The 13,873-nt window shown below is 40.9% G+C and overlaps 1 protein-coding gene across 13 annotated transcripts in view; it reads left to right on the top strand.

Annotated features, from left to right (window-relative positions):
- Nucleotides 1-240: 240 nt before the first annotated feature.
- Nucleotides 241-13,873, top strand: part of GTF2I (general transcription factor IIi) — a 55,229-nt gene continuing 41,596 nt past the window's right edge. For 12 of the 13 annotated variants that reach the window (XR_008327893.1, XM_053367885.1, XM_053367884.1 and 9 more), the window contains exons 1-6: nt 241-341; nt 8,367-8,409; nt 10,948-11,051; nt 11,283-11,421; nt 12,192-12,326; nt 13,410-13,593. Coding sequence is in view for 12 of the 13 variants with exons in the window: in XM_053367885.1 (XP_053223860.1) it covers nt 8,397-8,409; nt 10,948-11,051; nt 11,283-11,421; nt 12,192-12,326; nt 13,410-13,593 (575 nt within the window). In the remaining variant the exon portion in view is untranslated. Of the gene's footprint in view, nt 388-8,366; nt 8,410-10,947; nt 11,052-11,282; nt 11,422-12,191; nt 12,327-13,409; nt 13,594-13,873 lie in introns of all 13 variants that reach the window. The other variant, XM_053367876.1, reaches the window with a different exon arrangement.

Raw genomic sequence — 13,873 nt, 5'->3', positions numbered from 1 at the left:
CCGCCTGGGCCCTGCACAGCCATGTTGTTTCTCCCTCCCCCCTTTTCCCAGGTCCTCGTCGATCGACTCTCTCCGGCCCTTAAAAAAAAGAGGCCAACGCAGCCCCTCGCTACTCGGCGCGGTGCTTCCTGGGAGGCGTAGTCTTCCCGCCGAATCCAGGCCGCTCGGAGGCGCCTCGGGAGAACTACATGGCCCAAGGCCGCCATGCGGCGGCGGGGCATGCGCAGAAGCGCCTCCCTTCCCCGAGAACGGGTGAGGGGGGAAAAGGGAAAAAAAGAGAGAGAGATTCGAGGTCTTCGCTCTCCTCCCCCTCCTCCTCCTCCTCCGGTTCTGGGTTCAGGGTGAGCCGTTGAGCGCAGGGCCCGCGCGCCGCCCCGAGACTTGAGGGTGGGTGAGGGGGCGGGAAAGGCGGCGGGGGGGGGACTTCTCCACAAAGAGGGAGGGAAGGGGGAGGGCGGTAATCCCGAGCTTTTCCGCAGGCGGCAGAAGTGCAGGGACGGTTTTTTTTTTTTTTACAAAAATATTTATTTAATTTCGCCACCCGACGCTTCTCTTTCTTCTCTCTCTCTCCCGATTCTCCTCAGCGGCGACGAGTGAGTGGGGGAGGGGAAGGAGCAGGAGGGGGGAGGGGCGAGAGGAGGAAGGTGGGGGAGGGGAGGCCTCGGCCTATCTCTCTCTATCTCTCTATCTCTTATCTATAAAATGCCTATTAACCTACCCACCCCCCGCCATGTGGAGGAGGAAAGAAATTGCTCTTCCCAGGCCAATTTCTATTTTTGGTTTTTTTTCCGAGGGGGAAGGGCGCTATTGTTTGTTCTTGGGGTTTATATTTTAATATTTATTTCCCCTACCCCCACACTTTTTTCCATTTTTACTTATTTGTTTTTTGCGTGCGAAGGGGGGGGGAGGTAGGGGTATTGTTGTTGTTGTTGATTGAACATGCTTCATTGGGTATTTTCATTGGGTGTTTTTATACTGTTGTGAGCCGCCCTTCTTGGGGTGAAGGGCGGTATACAAGTTCCATAAATAATAATGATGTTCTGGCACTCTTCCTTCGCTCTCTCTCTTACCCCCCAATTTTCCATCGTGTTTGTGCGCCTGGGGTGGGGGGACGAAAGAGGGTTAGGCCATGATTATTACTGTTAGGAACGTCATTTAAAGATACTTTCGGACTTTTCCTCCTCCCTTTCCTCCCATTTTCCTTTTGTAGCGCTGGAAAGGAAGGGAGGTTGGGGCTTCATAATTGTTGCAAACTTAATTTTTAAAAATATCACCACCCTTTTCCTCTTCCTTTTCCTCCCATTTCCCATTTTTTGGGGGCAGGGTTGGGACACCATTATTGTTACAATATTTAGGAACTTGATCTTAAAATGTCCTTTTCTATTTGGGAGAGTGGGGGCCAATTTTTTCCTCCAGGGTGTTGGGCAGAGGAAGAGGGAACCACACTGAGACCTTGTTATTGGGAACCTAATTAACATTTTCTCCTTACACTTTCCCATTTTGCTCATATTTTCCATTGGGGGACGTTGAGAAGGATCCCCTGGCCCTATTTTTTTGGATGTGGGAGAGGGAAGAAGGTTGAGGTTTTATGACCATTGTTGCTTTCATAAGAAACTTCATTTAAAAATTTCTCTTTACACCTTTCTTCTCCATTTCCCATGGGAGGCAACAACAACAAGAACTCCCTGAGCCATTTCTCCCCCCCCACCCCAGTGCAAAAGAAGTAGGTTGTTGATGTTATTCGGAACGTATTTAAGAATTTCTTAACTCTTTCTCCTCCCATTATCTATTATGGGAAACGGGAGGACCAAATGTTTCCAGTGGGGCAGGGGGAAGAAAGACAGAGGCTCTATTGTTGTTGCTATTATTACTAACTTAATAATTTCTCCATTCACTACTACAGTACTTATTCCCTGGTCTCCCGGTTTCTGTTGTGGATGAGAAGAAGCTCTTCCTGAACTAATTTTTTTTTGGGGGGAGGGGAACAACGGGGTAAGATTGAGGCTATATTATTATTGTTGGTGGTGTTGGTGTTTATTAATAAAAAAATTTCCTCACACGTTTTCTTCTTTCTCCCCAACTCATTGTGAGGGAGAGGAAAGACTTCTAGTTTTTCCAGAGTGGGAAGGAAAGGTGGTTGGGGGAAGTGTTGTTATTGTTAGGCACTTAAAAAATTCTTCTTATACTTCCCCCACTTTTCCATTGAGGGGGTGGGGTGGACTGAGCCATTAATAATATTAGGAATGAACCTTTATTATTGTTGTTGTTGATGTTGTTGTTGTTGTTATCCACCCTTTGACCTAAGGTCACACAACAATTAGATATAAAATATCAAAACAGCCGAAAACAAATTACAATCACATGAATAGGGTGGGTCCCAGCGTATGAATGCTGCAACTTAGGGGGTGCCACAGAAAATAGCCTCTCCAAGTGCCACCCTGAAGCAGCCTATTATACACTATTATCATCATCATCATCATCAACAACAACAAAACAACAACAACATTCACTTCATATTAGTATTTCTTTACAGCCTCCCCTCCTCAATTCTCTAGAGGAGAGGGACTTACCCGGTTTCTTAAGGGGAAACTGAGGGTTATATCCAGTGTTAGTCTTACTCAGAGCAGACCCATGGAAATTAGGCCTAAGTTAGTCATTAATTTCAATGTATCTACTCTGAGCCAAGCTAATATTGGCTACAACCCTGAGCCTCTATTATTATTATTAACAATAATAATTTATCCTCACACTTCCTCCAGTCTTCATAGAGGGAGTAAATACTTTTGTTACCTATTTTTCTGTAGGGTGGGGAAAATATAGCCTCTGTTTTTGTAGTTATTGTTGATAGGAAGGTGACTTGAGCCTCTCTTTTTGTTAAAACACTAGCAGTGTGAGGAGTAATGTTTTAGTTAATAGTAATAAATAATAAGACTTTCACTTTGGAAAGTTGACTAGGAAAGTTCTCTTGCCTACTCTCCCATCTCACAGAGAATTTGAGATAGTCCAAGTAGAAATAATTTCTTTTTCCTTGCACTCATTTCCCCCACCCCCCAAAAAAATTATCCATGGGAAAGTAACATTCTTAGTTTGTATTTGCACGTATGTTTGGAAAGCCAACTGATGAAGACCTCAGTGGATAGGTTTTTTGTGGGGGTGGGGGAGTGTGGAGAAATACCGTATTTTTTGCACCATAACACTCACTTTTTTCCTCCTAGAAAGTAAGGGGAAATGTCTGTGCGTGTTATGGAGGGAATGCGTACGGGTGGCATGCCTACGTATTTTCCTCCTCTAAAAACTATGTGCGTGTTATGGTCGGGCGCGTGTTATAGAGCGAAAAATACGGTAATTATAAAATTTCTTTTCCCTCCCAGTTATCTGGGAAGGCCTTCCTTAGCCAGTTTTCCACAGTAACAATACCAGAGGTTTGTTTCCACTCTGGAAATTAGGCTAAGGCAGTCCTCGTGTGGGATAGGGTGGGCAGTGTGGTGACTGGGGTCTGGCTCCTTAGCTTGAAAGTCTTGACTCTGAGGACTTGTGAGTCGGAGGCTGCAGACTTTGAAGCTAAGGAGTCAGACCAGGTGCAGGGCTGTGAGCCTCCTGCTAGTAATCACTGACTCAGAATTGTAGAATTGGAAGGCACCCCGAGGGTCCTCTAGTCCAACTTTCCTTCAGTGCAGGAATGCCAGTCCCCTGCCCAATTTGAAACCATACCTGACCCTGCTTAAGCTTTGCAAAAATGCTAGCAGCTTTATCGCTGAGGAGGACAACTGAGGGTGAGGAACATGGGTATGTAGGGCCAGAGCCTGAACCACTCATGAACCTCATCATTCCAGCTGGCAGAGAGTGCAGCATGCCTGAGGCAAGAGGAATCGAGAAGTGCTCCTTGTCTGGCCAGAGGGTTGGCCCTTTAAGAGAGTAGAGTTAGTCACAAGGGGGTGGAGTCTGAGAGCAGGAGCTTAAAAAGGCCCAGTCTGTTCTCAGCCTTTCTCCAGAGCAGATTGCTCACTGGGAGCTATCCGTGGTGCTGGTTGGGCAATTGCAGGCCAGCCTTGCCTTCTTGGGGTGTATTATTATTATTATTATTATTATTATTATTATTATTATTTAATTGAGTTTATACACCGCCCTATGCCCAGAGGTCTCAAGGCGGTTCACAGAACATATTAACATCTATTCATAAATTCTGATGCAATCCAACTTTTAAAAGGTTTGACAATTTTATCTAAGATATTTGTTTACTGCCGTTCATATAAATAACCCAGGACAGCATTCAGAACTGCAACCTGTCATGAAAAGAAAGAGGAGGAACAGAAAGAGGAGGAAATACATGTGTACCAGAACATACCAGGCAGTGTGGAAAATAAATTACAGTGTTACCTTGGTTCTCGAACTTAATCCGTTCCGGGAGTCCATTCAACTCCCAAAACCATTCGAAAACCAAGGCACAGCTTTTGATTGGCTTCAGGAGCTTCCTGCACTCAATCGGAAGCCGCATCGGACATTTGGCTTCCGAAAAGCGTTTGCAAACTGGAACACTTCCTTCCAGGTTTGTGGCGTTTGGGAGCCGATTTGTTCGACAACTAAGCCGTTCGGGAACCAAAGTACCACTGTACTGTTTTCCTCTTCACACACACCCTGCTGCCAAGTCTACATGATGGTGGCAAGGCTTTCTCAGCCTCCCCCCTTTTTTTGCTGAGGCCTGAGTAGTTGTTGTTGAGATGCCTCCCTGAAAATTTGCTTATCCTTCCACTATGAGGTGGGTGATGCACAAGAATGATAACTAAATAATTATTCCTAAAATGATAGTAAAATAATAGCATTTTCTCCTCAAACTCTCTACCTGCCTCACGAATGGGCTAATGAGCCCTTTTCCCATATAGGGAATGGAGGGGCAGTAGGAAGAGAGGGGAAATAATTTTATCGTCAAACTCTCCTCCCATTCCATATGTGGGGAAGGCCTTTCTTATCCTATTTCTAGGCGGAGGGGTTTCATTCAATGTGTTGATAATAATTTAAAAATGCAATAATCAAATTGAGCTTTCTTCTCTATATGCACATCTTTATTCCCTTGGTACAAGGGAACAGCTTCCATAGTGAATCTACCAGGAAGAATAAAGGGTGGGTGGGGAAGAATTAAGTTTCATTATTATTGTTTGCTGAATTTATTTCTCTTTCTCCTACCAGACATTATAGTGTTTATTTGTGTGTAGACTTCATTGGTGAATTACAGTGGGTGGGTGTGGAGCCCCTGTACTGTATTGTTTTTGTTGTAATCTTGATTCCACTCTGGTTGCTACATTGTGGTGCTCCCAGCATATTTGTTTCCATATGTGTATCTGTTTTCTACCCTACCCCCACCCTTAGCACCAAATCATAGTGGCCAGAACAACAACTTTCCCCCCAACTATCCTCCCAAATCTGAAGGAAGCCTCCCCTTTTTTCTTTGTTAATTGCCTTTTAAAATAAAGTTCTATTTCTGGAAGGAAGGCTATTTTTGTTCTTTCTCTCCTCCCAAAAGAATCTTCCCACACAAGTTAATGTATTATATATAGATAGATAGAGATAGACACACACACACACACACACACACACACACACACAATGTTTTCAAAGTTTTTGGTGGGATTGTCTTAAATTTTGGCACAGAGCCTGGCATTAAAAAAAAAGGAATGCTGTGAGCCCCTTTTGGAGAATTCCTGTCAAAAAGTACGATACAGATTTAATAATTGAAACAGTGCAGATATATTTTCTTTAAAATACTTTCTCCATTATTTGTTATCTACTCCTTCCCCCCCATCTGTGTCCTGTAGTACACTGTTTTTCTTATTTAGCTGAAGCTTTTCTCCTCACACCACATCAGTGGTAGGAAATTTGCTTACATATTGTGCAAAGAGATGAGAAACAAAAATTCCCTTCCCATAGTTCCTACGAGTCCAGTTGTCTTTAGATGGGAAACTGTTCCTTTAACTTTTCAGTGGCCTTGTGTACATTAGCCAAAAGTTGGTAAAATGAATGTGGTAAATGTTTGTGTGGTAGTCAGGTATGCTTAAGATTGCAGCCTGATCTTACACATGTTTCTTCAGAAATAAGTCTCCACTCTGTTCAGTGGGTTTTACTCCCAAGTGTGTAATAGGATTGTAGTCTTAGTCTGTTATCTCTTCTCTCCCCGCCTCCAATATTTCTCATGGGGATGTAAGTACGCTTCTTTTCTTCTTCCTGCTATGCAAAGTGGAACCTTTTAGTTATCTTCTCCCCCTGCCCAGAGTCTATATGCTTGGCGGAATGATAAATATGGGGATGATATTTTTTTTCCACCTGTAGCTTCCCACTGCATAATTTCCTAATGGGGATCTCCTTATATATCCTCCTGTTACTGCTTTATTTAGGATAAAGCTGTCTACCCCTACTCACCAAAATAATCCTTGTAGCCTGTGTGTTGAAAGTGGGAAAGAAGTTGTCTAAATATACACCTCTGCTTCCACAGTAACTTCTGATTGTTCCCCAGCTTTTTGTGTCGCAACTTTAGACAATTTATTCCCACTCTTTGTGTTTGGTTTTTATCTTTTCATATTGTTTCTTCAAGAAGTAGTAACTTCTCTTCTTCCCCCACCCCCACAGTTCCTAATTGGCAAATGAAAAGGGAGTATTGCATTATTTGAGTATGGCTGGATGTTCTTCATCATCACATGTATTCAGTGGGCCAAAGGACTTGCTTTAAATACAATATCCTTTCTGCTTTGACCTTATTAGAAGTCCTTTGTTCTGTTTTCTCCTTTCTGTGTTCCCCTCTTCCCCATTTCTCATTTAAGAAAAGGCCTTGAATCTTCTCACAGCTTGCAACCCGCTCCGCCCCCACTCCATATCAAGATAAAGGAAGCATGTTTTGAGTAAACACTTCTTGTGATGCTGGGGAACACTAATCTCCACTCTCATACACTTTGTTCCTGAAACCTATCCTTAAACATAAATCTGTTTTAAAAGAAATTATTTGATTATCCCTTTTAGAGGAGTTGGACTGTAACCCACAACTTCTTGATATTTTCATGTATGTTACCTAAATTCTCCACTGTTCTAACTACAGATGGAGAGAGATTTTCCCCTGCAATTCCTTTTCTTCTCCAGATAGTCAATTTGTTGCAGCAAGTAGCTGCAGTACTTGCTGTTGGAGACTTGGGATCTAATCCCTGATGTTACTTAGAATTTTTAGATTGACACTTGGGATATGTGTATGTGTGTGGGTTGCAGATGTATTGCCACCTTTTAAAGTCTGTTACTTCCTGCATATTTAATTATTGTAGTGGTACAGAAGTCTTGATCAAGTGTTGTTTCCTTCAGAATAGCATGCAAGTATGTCCAGGCCGGTGTCCTCCATCTTAGAAAGTATTCTACTCCTAGTGCTTATTTTTTTTTTTTTTTTTGTATTGGTGATTTATTTATCACACCTATATCCTGCATTTCTTTCAAAATGTACATTAATTACTTCATAAATGTGATGTTCCCAAGAGACCTTAGTGGCCTCTGTGCAAATTTCAGCCTAGGTCTTCCTGATCTAAGCCCTGCCTTCTGCAATCTATGAAGCAAATACTGAATCACCTACTTTTTGAAAAATCCTCTAATTTCTAATACTCTTTGCTTCTAATCTAGACTTTCAGAATTGCTTTAAGAATGTTTTTGACCTATAGAGGGGTTTTGGGGGTGGGTTCGCAAAAAGGTGTTTAGAGCAGAATGAAAAGGCTTGATGTGTTGGCCTCAGAAAGAAAGTGGCCCAGATTTCACAGACCTAAGTAAACGCAGGGAATCCAGGTATCATCCCCACTGTCTCCCAGCACCTCTCTTAAAGTGACATGATTTTTCATGCAGCATTCAAAACACTATTTTGAGAGGCTGGGAGAGTGCAATTTCACCTGCTGTTCATTTGCAAAGTACGCTATGGATAGTGGTTGTAACTCACAAGTCCAACTTCCCGGCATCTGAGCCATTTGAACTAGTATCTTACTGCCAAAGTAAACAGCCTAGTTGCCTGCGGATATCCTTGTTGCCTTCCAAAATTTCATATTTTACTGTTAGGTAGCATAGATTCCCCAAATCCGCAAAGCTTCCCACCCCATTTCATTTGCATCTCAATCCAATGCGTGTTTACATAGAAGTCCCACAAAGTGCTGTGAGACTTAGTAAGTATGTTTAGGTTTGTATTGTACTGGCCAGAAAAAGTTTTGGTGCTTCACATTAAAAATGTGTGTTTTTCTTTGTCTCCTCCACATTCCCTTGTCTGTCTGGAAAAGTCCCAGATTTTTAGAAACAATTGTTTGAACTTTCTTTGCTCAGAAAATATGATCACTTTTCAGTTTTGCATTTTTCTGTTTCAGGTTCCATTTTAGCTGTGCAGAATTCTTGTAATGCAGAGAATAGGTATGAAAATACAAACTGGACTTTCATTAGCTTTTGAAAATAAGATGTGAGAGATACTGTATTTGCAGTTGGTACCCATGTGTTGTTACCAATGAACTTATGAAACAGAACCTTTTCTACAGAAGAATAATTTTTCCCATCCCACATCACTGGAGCAAATGAACGGTTGACTCCAAATGCTGGCATCAAGGGTATATCCTTTATTAGCCACAGTTTGGTTTATCAGAAAGGTCAGCAGGATCTTTCATTATTGAGAACCATGGTAGAAGCCTGGGCTGAACAACAGGTAGCTTTTCTATCACACAGCATGATAGAGTGCAGTATATAGAACACTCCAAAGTCTGGTCATTTTCATCATAACCCCCTCCAGTTTTGTTGGCAAAATACTGAAAAAACTTTGCAAGTTTTTAAGTCCCAATAAATACATTGACTTAGAAAAATGACACAAGTGGCTCTTTGAGTGGGCCCTTATCATAATCAAAAGGAAGAGGCCCATCTTTAAGAGAGATAAGATTGGGTGGGTTATGTAGCAGGACCTTTTCTGTGGCGGAACCAGCTGACAGATCTGCTTGGGCCTGACTCTTTCCCTATTTTGTAAACATGGCAAAACATTGCTTAGGTTCCCCTTAGGGTTTGATATTGTTGATTGTGTTATATGGTCTTACAGTAGTATTGTGTCATGTTTGCTTGTAGCCACTTAATTAGAAGAGGGAGAAGTATAAAACAGTAAATAAATAGTGACTTGCAGAGCAATCCTTGTCATGTCTTCTCATTGAAGGCCATGTCATTGATTTCACTGGGGTTTACTCCCAAGTAAGGGGGGTTAGGATTGCAACATCAGACACCCTACATTCCTTCTAGTCTTTGAACCTTTTGTATGTTATCTAGGAATGTAAGAAGCGGCCTTGTACCAAGTCAGACCATTGGTCTCATTATTGTCCATGCTGACTGGCCGTGCTTTGCCTGGGTTTCAAATGGAATTATTTCCCAGTCCTACCCAGAGATGCCTGTTAATGAACCTGGGCTCTACTGCATGTAAAAGATTTGCTCTACCAGTGAGCTATTGCCTTTCAGTGTAGCCATGAGTTCTGCAAATCCTTTAAAAAAAAGAACTCTCATTAATGATCTTTGCTGATCATTATTATCTTTACATCCTTATTGCTATATAAGACTGCATTTGATAGTGGCAGTTGAGCCATGAAATAGGTCAGGATTTGAAAAACTTAATTCTTTTTATAAAAAAGTTTGCATAAAATAAGTCCTTAAGATGGAGGCGGGAGGGAGATGGGAGCTCCTCTTTGGGCATTTAGAGGTGCTAATATATGCCCAGATTTAAGAGTGTGCAGTGTCCAATCATATTTGTGTAAATAAAGTGCAGGAGAGTGCTACTAGGGTTGTATGATGCAGAAGGGAGGGAGCTCATGTTTATTTTTGTATATTTTTATTCTGCCCTTACTCCAAAGAAATAGGAGCAAGGTACATGGATCTCCTCCCTCTGCTCGTGTTATCCTCTCAGCAGACTGTATGTTAGGTTAGGCTGTGATAGTGATGTTAAATTCTCGAGAATAATCTTTTGGAGAATATTCTCGATTAATGAGAATATTAGAGAATTTTCATTTAAAATAGGAGAATATTCATTTTCATGCATTGAAAATGATATAATTAGTTAATATACATGTTTATTCATGAGGGAACTTGTTCAGATGGCAACCAAAAACTGTAGAGATACTTTTATTCAATGGGGCAATGCAGTGTATTCACATTCTTTGATTTTTTGTACCCAATTTGAAATTGAAAATTCAACGTGAATGACTCACGTTAATCACTAAGCCTGCCACTAACCAAATATTTACCATCAATTTTGAATTCAAATTATGTTGTGTATGTATGAAATGTAGCTTTTAAAGTAAAAGGAATATGAAAAAAAACCTCAAGTCCGCTACATGAGTACGTTCTTTAATAAGCATATCTACATGGTATAGCATTTTCAGTGCAACACTAATAAAGTCAGTATAAAGTTTGAAATAAATGCTATTATTTCCAGAAAATAAAACACAAATAATCAGTAATGACAAGTTACATAACATCAGAAATGCAAATTACTATCTCACATTTCAGAACTGCCAATGGTGAATGACACAATGGCCAGTAATGTAACTGGATCAAAAACATCATTATTCATTACTTACACTGGCAATATCACAGCTTAACTTACTATTTACTAGATTTGTAAAACTGGTTCTTACATTAGAATTTACAGTTTGTGGAGAATACTCTCCTGGAGAATTTTCTAGCAGAGAGATGTGAAGGGAGTTCTGGCAAATGCAAGATATCAGGGTAGGGGGAAAGGGAGCATCTTCACCTTCTACAGCCATCCCATAGTGAGCAACTGGGAAATCTGGTTGCTCAGTAGTTTGGTTATCAGTTATTGCTCTTGACTTTGTATTCCACACGATGCAAAGGGTGTAAATAATTCATTATGTGTATGCCTACTCTATAATTTGGATTCACTGTGTTCTTTTCTCATTTTTTTCATAGCAAAAATGGCTCAAGCAGCTATGGCAGCAGCATCTAGCCATGAAGAGGATTCATCTGAAAGCAGAATGGTTGTTACATTTCTCATGTCAGCCCTTGAGTCAATGGTATGATGATACTGGTATTTACTGTAATGTATCTTCTGCTTGCAACATTTCTTTAGGTATCTTCATGCATGCCTGGTCATCTGATTGTTATTTTATCTTGCAAGTGGTAGAAGGTGTAACTCGACAGTCTTTGAAACCCGTCTTCCTCGTCTTTTTTAATAATTAAATAATTATGATACAGCTGTGCCACTTGTTACTGCAATTCTAAGCAGCAACTTTTTCCTTTTACAGTGCAAGGAGCTTGCCAAGTCTAAGGCGGAAGTTGCCTGCATTGCTGTGTATGAAACAGATGTGTTTGTGGTGGGGACTGAGAGAGGAAGAGCCTTCGTTAATACAAGAAAAGATTTTCAAAAGGATTTTGTAAAGTACTGTAAGTTTAAATTGCGTTTCCCCCCTCAAACCATTTAAGTGTCTCCTTTGGGAAAAGCGTAACCCTACACAGATTTGGACTGGAGTGCTGAAGATGGTTGGATGGTGTCTTGTATGCCATCTCTGGCAATTCCTGCATCCAAGCTGGTGCCAAATGTATTACTTTCCTTTGGGCCACACCAATGGGAACCCCCCCCCCAAAGTTTTTTTAAACCCCTAAAAATGGGGCTTTTCTCCTCCCTGAGAAAAAGCTCAACAGCTGTGAGCTGACCCCCCAAAAACATGGCTTTTCTCCTCGAAAAAGCTCAACAACTTTGAGCTGAACCCCCCACCCCAAATGGGGGTAGATCACTGCCAGTTTTTAATTCTGAAAGTAGATCGCAGTCTCTTGAGAGTTGGCCACCACTGATGTATTTGAAATGACTACAAAATAGAAAAACGACTGCACAGTTCATGAAGACGGCAACAGTTAATGCAAATCAATGTTTTAGGGCATCATTTGCATCATATAAACATCTGTGTATACCACAAAAGTCCAATACCATTCCAGAATAATGCATATTTGTGCAGCTGCCCAAAAAGGAATGTAGAGAAAGCTAGGCACACTATATTAGAGGGAATTCAATGTTGGTCCAACAGTTGACAAGACTGTCCTCTGCATGGTCTTCTGCTGTATTGAAATATCTTAACTTGTGGTTAGGCCCATATATTGTTGCAGTTTAGCATTCAAAAGGTGACTTGGTTTTGGATTTCATACTTTCTGTTTTGCAGGTGTTAATGAAGAGGCAAAGGCTGCAGAACTACAGAAAATAAAGTCAACATCCCTAGATAATAGGATGACTGTGGATATTGTGGAAATGGAAGCCCTCAGGAAATCCGTTGAGGATTATTTCTGCATCTGTTATGGTAAATATTTTTGTTTTATTTAGAATAATGGTATAAGCTTTAGCTTATAAATGTTGAAGCCGCTATAAAGAGGGTTAAAGCTGGTTTGTGGATCCTCTTCCATTCCCGGTTCTAGGGGTTCAGGGGAGGAAAAAAAAAATTGAGTGGAAAGTTGTCATAATAGAATTGTGATGTCCTTATTCCTGAGCTGGGATGCAAATGGGTCTCTCCTTGAGGAAGGCAATAAGACCACGAAGATGCTGAATCCTGCCTTGTTGGATAGGCATTTCCACCCATTTCATAGACGCGAAACTAGTCTTAGGTAAATAAACCCATAGCTGCTTTATTCCTTTAGGAACGGGATAGTAATAGCAGTTTTATAAAGCACTATGTAAATAAAATGCACTGTGTGTGTGAGAAGCAGCACTTCACACAAGTTTGCTCTTGTTCAAGTTTTCTTGTTCAAATTTCTTGCGTAAGATGTCACCATGCTAGCGTCCATTACTGTGTCTTGCAATTGTAGGTAGTATTTTCCACTGAAGAACATTGTTACAGTAAGGACCAGTGTAGCTAATGTGGTGATGACCTGTGTTGGAGGACTGAAATATTCAGAAAGGCTTCATTTACTGAGGCCATGGGGTGTTAATTGTTTTCAGTGTCTATATCCAGAAGTTCTCTCTTGGCTATTGTAGGACCAGTAAGTCTGACATGCTGCGGTTGTCAGAATTGAAATGCTTAGCAAATATTAATATTTAACAGTTTATAGACAGGTTCTGAAAAGTTCTGTTTTTCTAATAATTCATCATTATTGTCTAATAATCAACCTACATTCAGTTACTGTTAAAGTCAGATTGTTGCTACAAGGTCTCAGTTTTGTGGAAATTATGAAGGAAGCACTCCTGCCCTCCTTTTTTCCTGCTTCAGGAGTACTATCTATTACAGACATATTTTGCTTGGAGAAATGATTTTGAGCTTACAAGACTGAGGCAAAAAAATGGGTGGAGGAGGGGAAAGACAAAGGAAGAATGTATGTTGCTGTGCAAGAAGGGCATAATTGTCATAGTTTCGGTATCTTATTGATAAAGATTGCTTTCCTCCATCCAGGCAAAGCGTTAGGAAAGTCAACTGTAGTTCCTGTGCCGTACGATAAGATTCAGAGGGACCCATCTGCTGTGATGGTGCATGGTCTCCCAGAAGGACTTGCATTTAAGCATCCCACCAACTACGATGTTACAACACTGAAGTGGATTCTGGAAAACAAATCTGGGATCTCATTTGTCATCAAAAGGTGTGCTAGCACCTCCTTTTCTTGGAGCAGTTTGTTCAATTAAATTATAATTGCTTATAAATCTTTCTGTATATCCTTAAGTTTATCTATAATTATATTGGAAGTGGGTGGTATTTAGTGGAGCAGTATTGCTGCTGAGTTGTGAACTTGAAAATCTCTCGTTCAGACATTTCCTTTGCTAAGCCATTATTATTATTATTATTATTATTATTATTATTATTATTATTTGAATTTATATAATGCCTTATACCCAGATGTCTCAGGGCAGTTCATCTGTTGT

The sequence above is a fragment of the Podarcis raffonei genome, chromosome 15, assembly GCF_027172205.1.
Source record: "Podarcis raffonei isolate rPodRaf1 chromosome 15, rPodRaf1.pri, whole genome shotgun sequence".
NCBI classification, from domain to species: domain Eukaryota; kingdom Metazoa; phylum Chordata; class Lepidosauria; order Squamata; family Lacertidae; genus Podarcis; species Podarcis raffonei.
The sequence above is the reverse complement of the archived record's forward strand: the minus strand, read 5'-3'. Positions and strand labels throughout refer to the sequence as shown.